This window comes from Xiphophorus couchianus, chromosome 13 (genome assembly GCF_001444195.1).
Source record: "Xiphophorus couchianus chromosome 13, X_couchianus-1.0, whole genome shotgun sequence".
Lineage (NCBI taxonomy): Eukaryota > Metazoa > Chordata > Actinopteri > Cyprinodontiformes > Poeciliidae > Xiphophorus > Xiphophorus couchianus.
In genome coordinates this window covers 21,917,507-21,932,593 of record NC_040240.1, presented here as the reverse complement: position 1 = coordinate 21,932,593, position 15,087 = coordinate 21,917,507, and the positions used below count along the sequence as shown (strand labels likewise).

General features: G+C 36.3%; 1 protein-coding gene across 4 annotated transcripts in view; it reads right to left on the bottom strand.

Annotated features, from left to right (window-relative positions):
* LOC114156125 (metastasis suppressor protein 1) overlaps positions 1-15,087 on the bottom strand; it is a 55,804-nt gene extending 40,717 nt beyond the window's left edge. For 2 of the 4 annotated variants that reach the window (XM_028036371.1, XM_028036370.1), the window contains exons 1-3: positions 14,649-15,086; positions 3,699-3,760; positions 938-1,011 (exon numbers count right to left, since the gene is read on the bottom strand). In XM_028036371.1, coding sequence (XP_027892172.1) covers positions 938-1,011; positions 3,699-3,760; positions 14,649-14,720 — 208 coding nt within the window. In that variant the 5' untranslated portion in view covers positions 14,721-15,086. Of the gene's footprint in view, positions 1-937; positions 1,012-3,698; positions 3,761-14,648 lie in introns of all 4 variants that reach the window. The other 2 variants (XM_028036368.1, XM_028036372.1) reach the window with 2 other exon arrangements.

Genomic DNA, 15,087 nt, shown 5'->3' with positions numbered 1-15,087 from the left:
CTGCTGTACATATATTTACATATGCATATCTGCATTTTTTTTTTTAATCTTTGCAAGGACTGCTCTGAAGTTGCTTTTTATATTACCAGCATTTCATATTTTTACAATTTATAGACAACTACTACTCAGTGATGTTGTTATTGTGTCTTGTCTCTATGCTGTAACTGCAAAGTAATTTCCCTGCTGGGATGAATAAAGTACTTCTATTCTATTCTATATTACCTCCTTTCCACTGCCTTCCATAACTTATACTATGGAAGGCATTATTTTGGTTAATTTTTAAATAAGCATGATTTAATGTTAGAAGATATTATGTTCTCATTATTTATTTTCTTTAAGTTTTAAATAGTGTTTTGCTTTTGGACTTTTTTCTTTTATCCTTTAAATTCAAATCCACAGAATTTAAATATGCTTACATCTTAAAACAATATCGGCTGATTAATTACAACATGAAACTTTACAAGCCAAACATGCGTTTTATACCATAATGAATTACCGACACAAAAAGTGTAATAAAAAATGTTTTGAACTTGCTGTGTTTGAGGCAGTAAACAGCCAGTAAGCAAACCTTGATCTTAAATGAAAAATTAAAAGAAAGATCAATGTGTGACTTGCAGCCAAAGATCTGAAAAAAAATAACCAAAGCTTCACATCATCCTTGCTTCTAGCCGGGCTCCAGATCAATCCTAACAGCTTTAATTCCCACCCAAAGGTTCACAGAATATCAAGAAAATCATCCACAAGCAGCACATTCAAAACTCAGAGGTAACAAACAGAATAGCAACCAACCAAAAACTGTCCAGTGTAGTGTTTGTGGGAAAAGGTTGCTTGATTTATGATCTGGATGCTTTTTATGAAAAAATAAAATAAAATAAAGCCGTAGAAGTGTCGCAAAGAAAAATAATCTAGAAAACAGTGTGTTTTCTGTAAGTCTTACCTCGACTGTTAGTTGCCAGATCAGCCACTTTTTGAAAGGCGTCCAGGAAAGCGGCTACTGCGACAACCGTTGTCCTGAGAGAACCAACAGAGGAGTCATTTGTTAAAAAAGGCAGCCAAATAGTTAATAATTCAGTAAACATTGTAAATTTTATGTTAAGAATGACACGGAACAAACTTGACAATATTTCTTTAATTTTGTTTGAACAAATATGAATAGAAAAATGTTTAGTTTGGTCTTTTTTGAAGAGTTGCACTAAGTAGATTCATACCAGCCAAAACCAAAGTAGATGTTTGTGTGAGCCTTGTTTTAATTCAACATGTGATGATGTTTAATGTAAAAAATGTGCTGCAGGTTGCCCGACACTGGTTGTAGTTTTGAAAGTAACAATAAAAATTAAGTGGCCTTTTAAAATTTGTATCATTTTTAAAAGGTTCTGCAGAGACCTAGAAATAAGCCATTATTTTTTTCACGTGTGTGAAGGGATGAATCTAAAAGTGGCACAACAAAGGACTGTTAGGCTTAGGGGTTAAGGACTCCTGCTCTATAAAGAACAAAATGGTAGAAAGCTATATTTTAAAACTAATACTAAATTATTGGGGGTTTTAATTTTTGCCTCTGCATCAACACCATACTATTGGATAGTATACTATCCATACTATTATGGATAGTATTTTGACAACTCTGTCCCAAAGTTGAGTCTAAATCACACAGATAATGGCCATATGTTGTGATCCTTCATCTCTTCCAGCTACAGAAGGTTAATCAAGTCGTGCATGTCTGCATGTGAGGGCGTGAGGGTGTGTGTGTGCGAGTGTACACATGGCCTCGCTGCAGGGCAGGTAGGCCTTCACGGTTAAATGGCTGGTAGGAAATCCGTGTGTGTTAACATTCACATTCCAAAGTAGAGTTTAAGTGCAGGTTCTTAGCATTTTGCATGCATGTGCATTTATTAACTGCTGAACATCAGCAATAGGTTTCTGTTTAGTGTGTGAACCTGCATGCGTGTGTTAAATGCAGCAAACTAGAGTGTCTGGAATGTGGCAAACAGGAGGTGAGTCTGACATTTAAGCACTTAATGAAGCACACTGATTGGATTTTTATTAACTGAGGTTCTAAACACCTGTAGAACGTCATAATCTGGGTTCTTGCTGTGCAACCCTGAAACATTAGCATTTTGCAACAATTCAATTCAGTTTGTGTAAAGCCAATTCACGACATGTCATCTCAATGCACTTCACTGAAAAAAAAATAAAGTCACAAGATTCTTGCATTTATGATAAATATATCTAAAACTATTGGAGACTTTCTAAAACATTATTGTTGAACAGATTTATAAAACAAATACAATGGTGAGAAAGTGCTGGCACCCTTTAAGATTTTTTTCCCCCAATGTTTCAGATAAAAATTTGAATATTAGACAATCACATAAAAGAACATGTTGTGTTTAAATACTGCTGTTTATTATTATTAAACCAAATCTAAAGTGATTGCCTCTACTAACTGTGGCCTAACCAGTTATTATTTATTAGAAGGCATTCGATTTTTCACACTCAAAAATGTAGGTTTGGATTTTTTTCATACAGAAATATAAGAAATCATGACTGGGGCAAACATTTCTCTCACCACTGTATTTCACACTGTGTGCCTCAGGTCTGTTCGTCTGGTTTCCAACCGACTTGCTTGACATGAAGAGTTTAAGGTAAAAACAAAAACAGTTGATCCATGCGAGAACTGACAACAAAAAGCCCCCATGAGCAAAACTGACTTCCTGTCAAGCTGTTGTTGACCATCAACCTGTGTGGTAAACAGGGCTGCTCTCAGAACACACGGTTTGCATTTTACAGGTTTTCTGGGTAGCAGCAACAAGAAAACTGTACAGACTCTGCTGCTTCTACTTTTTAAAATCACAGGAATGGAACAGCAGGTCAGAAAACCTAAGTCAGCAGTTAGCCATGGAAAAATATAATGTCTATGGATAATGCTGTAAATTTTAGATCAACTATTCAGATGTTTTAACAATAAAAAACATAAAAGTGATAGTGTTAATTTATGTTAAATCGTGAACTCATGCACAGTCTTCTCAAAGGATGAGTACATTTCAATAGCTACTTATTACTGCCAGACGTTATTTAAATAGAACTTGACTGACAATAGGAAATAGGCTTAACAAACTCATATAGGAACACATTATGCCCTGATCTTAATAAATAATAATAATAATAATAATAATAATAATAATAATAATAATAATAATAATAAACACACCCACACACATGAAAACAACATGATCAGCATCTATTAGACTGGAAACAGTCCCAAAGACACAAAGATTTCCAAGACTTTGGGACTCAAGCAAAAGCCTTTATTCGCAAAGGGAAAAACAATTGTGGCTGATCTACCAATTTTATCCAAATAATGCCTCACAGACCAGTTATCATGATAGCAGTCACTGATGTCACAAATATTGTCTATATGGCACATCAAATTCAAAGACGAATCAAATTGAGCTAGGATTGGATGGATTTCTTCCCTTAACACCTTTTGAAAACTGCATTTTTGTATTTACTCAGTTTATTATTGTGTATTAAAAGCTGTTTGATATCTTATCAAGCAGTTAATACTAAAATGAGTGGTAATACAAATATGAGGTTTTTTTTCCACATCATAATACTTACTGCCAAAAATGTTGAGAAAACCAGCATTTTACTTCATACAGAATTAAATATCATTACAGTATGACTGAGCATGTGTGAGTTACCTTAGTTGTGTTTGCAGTTTGGTGGCTTTGCTGATGAAGTCATCCCAGACGGGGTAGCTTCCCTGAAGACAGAGAGAGAAAAAGAAATGATGGCATATAGATGCAAACTTTCAATATATTGAATCAAATATCAAATTTAAAGTTTGATCTAACACTAAGTTTTATTAGGTAGGCACTGAAGAAAAGGGGGGGCAATGTCAGCTTTACTATATTATATGATCATACTCCTACAACAGGTCCACAGTTTGTTTTACTGTTTTATCCTTTAAACTGATATTATTTGCTTTCAGCAACAAACCAGCCAAATTATTGCCCCCCATGAAAAGCTCCTCCATGCATAACTTGTCTGACCTCAACACAAATTCTAAACAGAAAAAGCCCGGTCTCCGTCACACAGGATGGAGACCGATCAATAGGGTCGATCCATACGCCCCACCCGAAGCTGCCTGTGCAGAAAAGGGCCAAACAAGCCCCTCCGGGCATGCAAATCCAGCCCATGTCCACAGACTGCGACTAATATGAGAAAGACGTGAGGGCCGAGAGAGCAAACGCTGCAATGCGGTGCTGCTCGATGTGTGCTTTGAGAAGTTACACTGAAGGAAATGCTTTGACACTGCAGCCAAACACACAGGGACACGAGAAAGCAGGGTACCCTTCTAATGTCAGCAGGAGTCACAGGGTGCCATCCTAGAGGGTGGGGCTTTTAAACCCTCCTTTTTCACTGCAGCAAAAGATCTGGGGAGTCTCTACTCACAGGATCATGTGGTAAACACCAAATTTATCAGATTTGTTTTCAATCCTAAACAAAAATGTGACTTGAGTCATTTTAAAAGTACTACAATTCCTTTGCCTGTTGAAAATTCTAAATAAAGGATTTCCAAAATAAAAGGACAGTTAGCAGTTTTGTTATAGGAGGATCTGTGAAGTTATCTGTACTAGTAACCTTCCGTGCAGAAACATAACCATAAACAGCTGGTCAGACAGATCTTCTGTTTTAGCTAATGTAATAAATTGTTAGAAATTTTAAACTCAAACTAAAAGGATTCTAAAAGATATATCGATTTATATGAAACACATACAACTTCACAAGATATGTTAAGGTTTTGCCATTTTGTTAGCTGAACTACACAAATATTACACCGATTAAAACTGCTGGTTATATCATTTCACTGAATCATTTGTTGCCGAAAATATTCATTGTCTTTCTTATTAATCTTTTTTTTTACTTCATTAAGCTTTATTGAATTTAAACTGCTGCATAACATCTCTGATTAGTGTTCATTTTTCTTATATCAAAAAGTCAACAAGAAGCAGTTGGGGAAAATACATGTTTCAAGACAGTTCAGTGTTTTCCAAGTGCAATAAATTGTCCCTTTAAAACAGTAGTCATTTCAATATTGGCAAAAATAATCAGGATAATATTTTTTTCAATAATTAATTAGACCAAGATTCAATGCATGAAAATCTGAACAACTGTGTGTTATGCTGAGTTGTTTGGAAATTAACTTAGCAGGTTATCGATCAGCTGATCAGGCTAATGAGGTGGATTGATCCAACCAGCAGCCTTAATTTAACATTGCAACACTCATAATGATAAGTGTTACAAGGTGCTGACCTTGTTAAAGTGTAGACTGTTTATAAGCTAATAAGCCACCGAATACACAGATACAAACATTTAGGTTTGTTTTTTATCGCTGAATTTAACAAAATGGGGCCTCCATCATACAACCCTTTCACCACATTATTTTATTTTAGTTTTCTAGAAATTCCTTGTGATTTGACATCTGTACATTAAAGATAAATACAATATTACTTGTGAGTTCACAGAGACTTACGAAAAACGTCAAACAATTCTAAACTATCACTTTGAATGTTTAGTTTTTAGTATATTCTGACTGCATTCACGAGTCCATGGTCCTATAATAAGATCTTTTGCCATGTTACTCGTTTAGATTCTCATTGATAAACATAAGACATTATACAATATTCCTGACACATTAACCATTATATGAGAAATGAGGAAGTGGAGGAAGAGGGAGTTCCTCCTCTTCTGGTTCCATTTAACAACCACCATCTCTTTCTCCTGCGTCATCCTCTGCACATTTTCCCCAACCAACGGTGCAGCTGGGCGTGTTCAGCCTCTCGTTTGTGAGAGTGATGCCCAGCGTCATTCCCTGGCTACCGTTGCCATGGCAATGCTCCTGCTGCAGAAGGGGCTTCAGATAGAGAAAGGGGCTGCTTTTCTGGCGAGGGGAGAGTTTCACGTGCATGTAGCCTCACCCCACCACACACAAACACACTTCTGTGCTCCTGATTTGCTTCCATTTGTCTTTTTCTCCATGTTAATATGCATTACACCCTTACTTTAGCAGCGTTTTTCCATACCTACCCTCATTCAATTTGTCAGAAGCACTGGCATTTCTTCTTCCGGCTCATTAATCAAATCTTCTCTACTACACTCCATATTATAAATGTATATATAGCCACATGACATTGCATCCTCTCTGCCTCCTGGCTTCCTTCTCTTTAAAATATACACAGAAGAGAGGGCAAGGTCTCAGTCGCTGCATCCATCAGTCACTGAGGACATAAATTGTCACCGTGGTAACAACGAGAGGCAGCAGAAGCAGCCTGCTGGTCCTTCAGGAATCCACTGATCCATTTGTTAAGCTCTGTGAGCAACTGGACAAGCTTAAACTATATGATCATTTGCTTTTTGCTAGTTCCAGGGTATTTCTTTAATGTTTATTGTGAAGAAATGTAGGCGAAAGCAAAGCTGATTTAATTCTCTTAAAATATTTATTGTCTAAGCCTGAAAGGAGACAGATAAAAAGAAATGCCAGTCCAACCATTAATATTTTTCTAGATATTACTGGATATGTTTCTGCTCCTTTTCTTAAAATGTGAGAATAACTCTCAGCATTATTTGATGGTAATTTCTTTGAATCTATGTCAAACTGATATATATCACTTCTAGGAGTACTTTTACTGCACTATACATTTTATTTCCACTTGATTTATATTATTTCAAAGTAACACCATTGTGATCTCTGGCTACGCTACACACCTCTTCCTACTTTACTGAATTTAGAACAGTAAATGTATGAATTGACTGAATAACCCTTTCAATTATATCAAAATGTATTGAATATGACGGTAAGCCTTACTTTAGATAAAATACATTCAAAAACTTTGTATGTCATGTGAGGACCAGTATTACAATTCCTAGCAACTTTTAAAAATAAATTAAAATCGATGAAACTGGACATGTCAAACAGAAACATAACCTCTGCAACTGAAAACAAGAACAGAGAAAGGTTGAGAATAGCCAGTGGGTTTGTTCCAGCAACACAAAGATAAAAACTCAAAGTGCCGTTTGACCAGAGCTCCAAAAATCAATGTCCAGCTCCAACTTTAATGTTTCCATTGCAATCTTGATGCTGTTAGACCATTAACCCTAAAGCACATCATATGGTTTATTTATCTCACTTAAAAGGCTATTGAGAACTCTGTTAACCTTTGTTATTTGGTTGTAACAACAGCCAGACACCTGATTTGAAAATGCAGTTTTTCTGTCTTATTGAAGTCTTAGTCAAAAGCCTTTACTAAACCTCTGAAGCTTGACTATAGAATATCAAGAACCACGTGCAAGGAGAAACATGGCATCCTGTAATTTACAATGTAGAACTTCTAATAGTCAGACTTTAGCTGAATATCCAGCAAATGCTGAACTGGTATGAATTACAAAGATCCCGAATTCAAAGTCTTCCAAAGTTACAACAAACTAAGTCAGAGAGTCAATTATTGTCTTTTGAAGAAGTTACTAAAAGAAAAATTAAAGAAAGAAAAAAACAAGCTGAGTTTTGTGGAAAAAAAACTCCCAATATTTTGCATCTACACAATCTATTTGTGTGCCTACATGTATAATAGTCACTTAAGATCAGCAAGAGCTCCCCATATGAACATCAACTAACTACACAAAGACAACAGCAGCAGTTGTGCTTCTATGAAACATAAAACTATAAAACCACAGCAGGTCCAGGTATAAAAGCAGATTTTAGGCTCAGTGTAAAGCAGCTCACATTATAAGAGGATGAGCTGGTTTCTCCTCTGGGGACAAGCATGCAGATCAGTTCCACTTAAATGGATCAACAGTAATGTGTCTGCTTCGTTTTAACCAGCACAACAGCGTGTAGATGATTAACGACTTATTGCAAGACACGTTCACATTTGCAAGGGATGTGAAAACCATTTGGGTATACATCAAACTGCAGAGAGGAGATGCAGATATTGAAGTGAAGCGCTGAATGAAGCAAAACGAGGCCATGCTAAACATCTCATGCACTCAGTTTAATCAAAATGGGGGTAGGAGGTCAGTCTCACAGGACACCAGTTAAATGATGCGCTCAGCAGAGTAACACAGAGAAGCTGATGATCTGATATCTGAGCGTCTCTTATAGCCAATGTATACCTCTCATTCCTGTATTTACATTAATCATTACTTTTTAAATAATTAATACTATCTGTCATATCACCACTTTGTTAATGCTGTTTTAAACAAATGCTGCTTTTAAATGCCACAGCCCTAATTAATTAGCTCTAATTTGCACCTGCAGAACTGAAGAACTAGAGTTAAAAAAAAAAAAAAACTCAGTTGGAAAAAGCGGATAAAATCTAAATAAACAGCAGAAGGAGTGAAATGGTGTTATTCTAATGTAGTTCTGGTAATAAATTTGATGTTTTGTAATTGTTGAAGCGCTTTCTTTTTACATTTTTTTAAATTTTAAATCTGAGACATCAAAACCAAAACGGAACTCTAGACTTTTAAAAAAGCGGTGCTTAATGTTTTCATTTGTCACAGATCACCATGATCCAGACTTTAGATCCTGATTAAAGTTGGTACTGGTTTAACTCCAGGTTTAGAGGCCGTTTACAACTTTGGCAAAAAAATTATTTAGAACCAGGTAATAATAATATAAATATAACATTTGCAGATTTTAGCTGTTTTTTTATGGAATACTTGCATTAAATGTCCAGAACAGACACTGAAAGCATCAGTAGTATTTGTTCAAATCTATTGTTATTGTTGCTCTATTGGAAAATATGCACTTAATTTTTCATCATTTTACACAACATCGTATAGAAAAAAATGTATCCGTCTTGTTTTTTGCAATAGTTATGTTTTTCTACTTTAAAACCTAAAATAAAATGAAATCTTTTTTACTAGTTGTCTAATGTAGATATTTATCAAAAATAAGTAATCTTTTTAAAAAAACCTACAGTAATATTTATGGCAGTAAATGAGTTTTATTTAGCTAAAGATCTGTTTTTGAGAACAAAAACAGATCTTTGATTGAGAAGGTTGCAGAACCCTGAGCTAGAGCCACAATCATGTTAGGGAATTTGTCAGCTAAACAAATTCCAGTCCAATAGAGCTTGTTGAGCAAATATTATATTTACAACAGCTTTAGCAGAGCTGAGTTTGAGGAAAGAATTGTCATTTTTAGCACCTAAAGATGAGCAAGTTTTGGGCAATGAAAAAAAACGTTGCGGCAATCTCCCAGTCTCGAGTCATTTTATTGTCTTAAACAGTCCAATTTAAGACAATGAAATGAGCCTTACATATCTTTAACTATCGCTCGCTGTTTTTGTTATAAATCCAGTTTGACACAGTGAGTACAATTCTGTTTAAATAAAAAACAGATCAGAGATCAGATATACATCTGGCCATTAAGAGCCAATTCATCTGTAAAAAAAAAAAGTGCTCATTGACTACACCGATTAATTTTGGGAATATTAAGCCTTTGTTTCCGGGAATCATGTGAAAAATGATTTCATTGGTGCTGAGCTGCCGCTGTTTAAAACAATTATCTGCAGAAATTCAGAACACAACGGAGCAAGGATCAAACATTTTGTCTTGGAAAAGCAAACTGGTTCCTGCTGCATATTTCATTCTTTTTAATTAATTGAGAACAGGCTTTGATACCAGCTTCCATTATCATTTTCAATCATGTCTCAAAAATTCCTAAAAATACCACCAAAAATATTCAGTTTCATTATTTCAGAGCCACTTCCCCCATCAAGGAAGAACATGCATCAAATTAGCTTTTCTAAAGATCTCAGGCTTCTAGTTTAAGCTCCCTCCTTTAAAAAAAACATAAAATGTTCTACATGGCTAAAGGTTGTTAGGTAAAGGTAAACAGTCGGCACCTTATTTTAGATTACAGACAAACACAATCTTATTTTACCTCATTAACCTTGTGCTTGTGGCATTTCCTGTTTGTTTTCCTTTAATTCGGCTGACATGTGGAGGGCGAATGAAAATAGGACGCTAATGCATTCTGGAGACAATTAGCAGCAGACTGAGGTCTCCTCCACAGCGACACCGAAACAGACGGTTCCACCCACATATTTGTATCAGATGACAAATCTGTCAGCGAGTCTCCAAAATCAGTCACTTTTACTGAAATTCCTTTGAGATAATTCAGACAGCAATTCTTATTAAGAATAATTCATTTATTTTTGTAATTGTTACTTTAAATTAAATTTTAAAAGATAAAATATACAGTTAAATCAGACAACAGACTCAAATAGCAAGATTTAGAGTTTCCAAATATCAACTAGTGAAAGTGTGTTTGTCACCTTAAGAATACAACTCTGGTTGCCAAATGATTACAGAGTCAGCATTCAAAGATCTGGCGACTGAAAGTGAGGGAATTTGCTTGTATGTGACCCGGCAATCAGTGTCAGACATATCTGATTCTGCGTTCTCTTCTTATTCCCGACTCATCAACTACTGATGCCTCAACAGCCTCCGGAAATAATTTTCATCATGACTGGTAGGTGCAACCAATACTACATCTCGCTCCAAACAGCACGTGGCCTTCACTTGTCCAACAAAACTATATAGCACTGTCCAGAATTAACACAAATTAACACCATAGAAGTCTGCCTCTACACCTGCAGAACGAGATAAAAAAATAATGATAATAATAACTATAAGATACAGCAAAGTCCAAAATTATTCATACGACTGGCAGATTAAGATTTAAAGTAATCTTTTAACTTTACCACCTTGTTTCTTTCACTGGAAGTAATATGAATCGAGTATCACAATATCAGGATGCACAATATTCATACGGCAAAGGAAGGTTATGGAAATCTTTGGGTTTATCTGCAATTAATAAAGTAGGACACATCAGCAAAGCTTCCCAAGTACTCGAGTACTTTTAAGATATGAATGGGAGCCAACCTAAAAGCATAAAGAGACATTAAACAATATTTTAAAAAATGAGCAGGGTGGAGGTTGCTGTTAAAATTAGGTTCCTTGCATGAAACCCGTTTAACTCGTCTCAAATTCTCTAAATTGTCCCTTAACAGATTCGTGATGCCTTTAATTGTTTACTATTGGCATCCCTTAGTTGGCATGCAACTAAGTAATCTAGGTGCTATACAATACCACTGAAGAGAGATAAATGGCAACAAATAGGTGTGAGGCAGCTTTGATTATGTTAGGATGCAAAGCTTAAAGATAAAAGTTGGTAAATTTCCACATTGCATATGCAGATCAGCAGAAAAACAGAGCATCCTTTCAGCAGAAACCATGTGGTGCTCTGTGTCTGTCCAGAATAAACAAGCAGCTGCTGCACAAAATTGTTCAAATTGTATTTTTGACTGATAGCGGCACAGAGTTGAGTTACAAACTCAACAAAGCAAAACACACATAAATTTCAGCTTGGTCTCAGACTCAGCCAGTCAGTTAAACTGTGATAGCTGACTAATCAAATAATCAAAATTAGCTGATTTTTCCTTGATTAGAAAGTCAAATGCAGATTTATGTTCTTTTTTAAATGTATATTTAGATTTTGTTTGCCCTGCTAGTGACATTTATTCATTAGTAGCTCAACAGGAAGAAGAGAGGCACACAACATGCTGTAAATGGAACTGGGTCAGGAATCGAATCCAGGACAGCTATGTTAACTACTAGAGGCTCACTAAAACTGGAAAACACTTTTTTTGCCCTATAAAGTTTAGTGTAGACAAAGTTTCCCCTCCTACTAACATCAGTGGGGGATTAGCAGAGTTTTAAAGCAGCAGTAAAAGTCAACATGTCCAAACAGACAACCTCAAACAGAAAGAGTAACCAAGCAGCTTTAAAAGTACATCTTTGAAAACGACTTAATTGATACATTTCTAAACAAAAAAAGAAAAAGAGTTCAAACTGGGAAACTAAAACATTCCTGTCTTCCAAAAGATTAATTTCTCATTTGATCCATCATTAAATAAGATGACAAGGATCTCCCAATACATAAGTCTTTGATAGCTAGCTGTTCTCAAAAGGATTGCGTTTTAACTCTTTAAAGTCACATTCAAACAAAGTTACTGTGATGTTTTATTGATTACAGCCTTGATATCTAGACCTAAGATAAAGATCAAAGTCTTATTGGATCTTAAAGGACTAGCTGTTTCTCTTGAGACTGAAGGAACAGATTGGCAGAGCGAGGTTATAGGAGAACAACAAACCGGGTGGAAGTGGGAGGAGTAGCGTGGGAGAAGATGAAGAAAGAGTGAGTAGAGAAAGAGAAGGAAATGGAGTGAATGACAACAAACAAATGTAAAAACATAGAAACATGAGAAGGGAAAAGGGTGTGGCAAAGAACTCCAGACCTTCTTCAGAGAACCCACAGCTACACTTGTAGAAGCCACCTGTCTGTAACTATAGAACCCACAGGAACAGATGTATCTGTCATGCAACATTTATCAACCAAAATTGATAAATGGGTATACTAGGTTTACTGGGTATACTGGGGTTCATGTCTAATTGCTACATTAGACAGAAACCCACAGCATTCTTCTGGTCTAAAGTACTCTAAATGAGAGGTCAGGAAAAGTGTTGAAGTGATTGAAGTTTTCTCTGACTGTGATCGGGCATGAAATGGGGCACCACTGACCCTCTCAACTGTTGCTGCACGACATTGCTGAAAGACTACAGCATTTAAATCTTCTCTTTTCTTCCAGACAGGAAAGACAAATTTGGACAAGTTTGGAAATATTTCCAATCACAAAAGGCTACAGTTGCTCAGAAGGCAAAACGACTCAAGTTAAAATATGTACCATCTTGGCTCTACAAGCCAATATAGTTATATACAGTACAGACCAAAAGTTTGGACACACCTTCTAATTCAATGGGTTTTCTTTATTTTCATGACTATTTATAAGGCAAGAAATCCCACTTATTAACATGACAGGGCACACCTATGAAGTGAAAACTATTTCAGGTGACGACCTCTTGAAGCTCATCAAGAAAATACAGAGTGTGTGCAAAGCAGTAATTACAGCAAAAGGTTGCTACTTTGAAGAAACTAGAATATAAGGGGTATTTTCAGTTGTTTTACACTTTTTTGTTTAGTGCATATTTCCACATGTGTTACTCATAGTTTTGATGCCTTCAGTGTGAATCTACAACGTCAATAGTCATGAAAATAAAGGAAACTCATTGAATTAAAAGGTGTGTCCAAGCTTTTGGTCTGTACTGTATATCTGGCAAAATAAACTTGAAAATACAAATGCATTGAACAATGTTTATTCTGCGTTTAGAGCCATGAATGACATCAAAATAATAAATGTTATATCGTTATTTTAACTGTAAGAATCAAAAGATTTTATAACATAACTAAATAAATCTTGTGCTCAAGATTATGAGAAACTTTTCCCATCACTTTGATTAGCTGCTTGTTTCTGTTTCTGTATTTAGCTCTTCACTGGAATCTATCTCATCATGGCTATTCATGTGACTTAAATTTGCTGTTGTGAACTACTGATACTGAAATGTAGTTTTCAAAAATAATCAAACAAAATGAATTTCAGCACTGCCTACTCAACCTTATTAGAAACATATGATGGTAATAATTCTGCATTAAGGAGGAGCAAACTTCTCATCAAATTTCCTTCTTGCATTTCAGCATCAAAGTCAAGTTTTCTTGTATCAGAAGATGCTGAATTGAACATTGAAGGCACTTTTGCTTTGATGAGCAAAAAATAATGGTTTTACTTCAAAAATATCTTTAAAAGATGAAAGACAACATGAGTAAGTCTCAGAGGAGCACCATTCATATTTTTCAACTTCTAGTTTCATCAGCAATTCTGATTTCAATAGATTTATAACCAACACCCACCTGAACCTTAAGAAGGACTATCATATGAAAAGACATTGAGAATTGCTGATTGATTAGTTAATACAGTAGATCAGAATTGGTGGGAGTTCATCAGGAAGGAAAGATAAAAAATTAAATTGCATTTCTGAATCAATATCATATTTCCCCAAGGGTAATCTCCCATTTTAGAAGCCATTTCTTGAAAAAGTTGACAATTTGCACTGACAAATAGCACAGTTTTAAAATAGCTACTCATTATTTTTTCATTAGCAGACTTCCTGATTAATTTCCATTCATTTAAGCAGATTCTATTCTGGAAGAAAGAAAAAAAAAGGAATTTGAAGGAAATGTTATCTCTTTTTAGCAACAATGTAATCCATTCTCATGAAATGCCAATGACATGTTAAGATTAAACTCTAAATAAAACATCTAGGTTTTCTGTTGAGTTTTTTAAGCTGAAAGGAGGCTCGGTATCTTGCACCTAATTGTGTTTTCATCTCCTGCAGAGCCAGAGCAACAGTGATTCATCCATGCAAAGCTCTCCTGTGTTTGGTTACCTTGGTAAACCTGGGTTTACAAGCTACTGAGGCAATGAGCTGCAGCCCTTCACATCCGGCCCCCCACCCAGCTCTCTCCCCTCCAGGATAATTAGCAAATTAATGATGTCGCTTGCAAATCAGAGAGACAAACACAATTCCCTGCCTTTGGTGCAACGCAGCCTGGAGAATCACTTTGAAATGTATTACAGGAAGATTGTGATCACAAGTCAAAAGAAGCAACAATTTTCATTTGTTACCTTCATGTCTCCAATGACAGTCTGGAAAAGCCCCCCCAGCGCGCTGCACTCCCTCTCCATCACCGTCTCCATCTTCAGCTGCGTGAACGGAAATTGCAAACAATCTCACACGCAGCTCCCGGAGTCCATTAATGACGCGGAACCAAACGAACAAATCACAGAAAAGGGTGGAACTGATAGGAAAAGGCTCAGCTTCGCGCTGCGGGGTGTCCCCGGCTGGTGATGGAGCTCTGAACGCGGACAGAAGGCGCAGCAGAGTCGGTTAGTTTCCAGTCGCAGCCGGTAACTCCCATGTCTGCAGCAGGAGGAGGAGAGGCATGACGGAGGTGGGAAGTGAAGTGACAGCAGAGAGGAGCGCGACACCGCCGGAGAGAGGAGCAACTTTCCACAGAGCTGCGCCTCAGGCACCAAGACAGGGGACCTGGCACGGGAGCGCGCT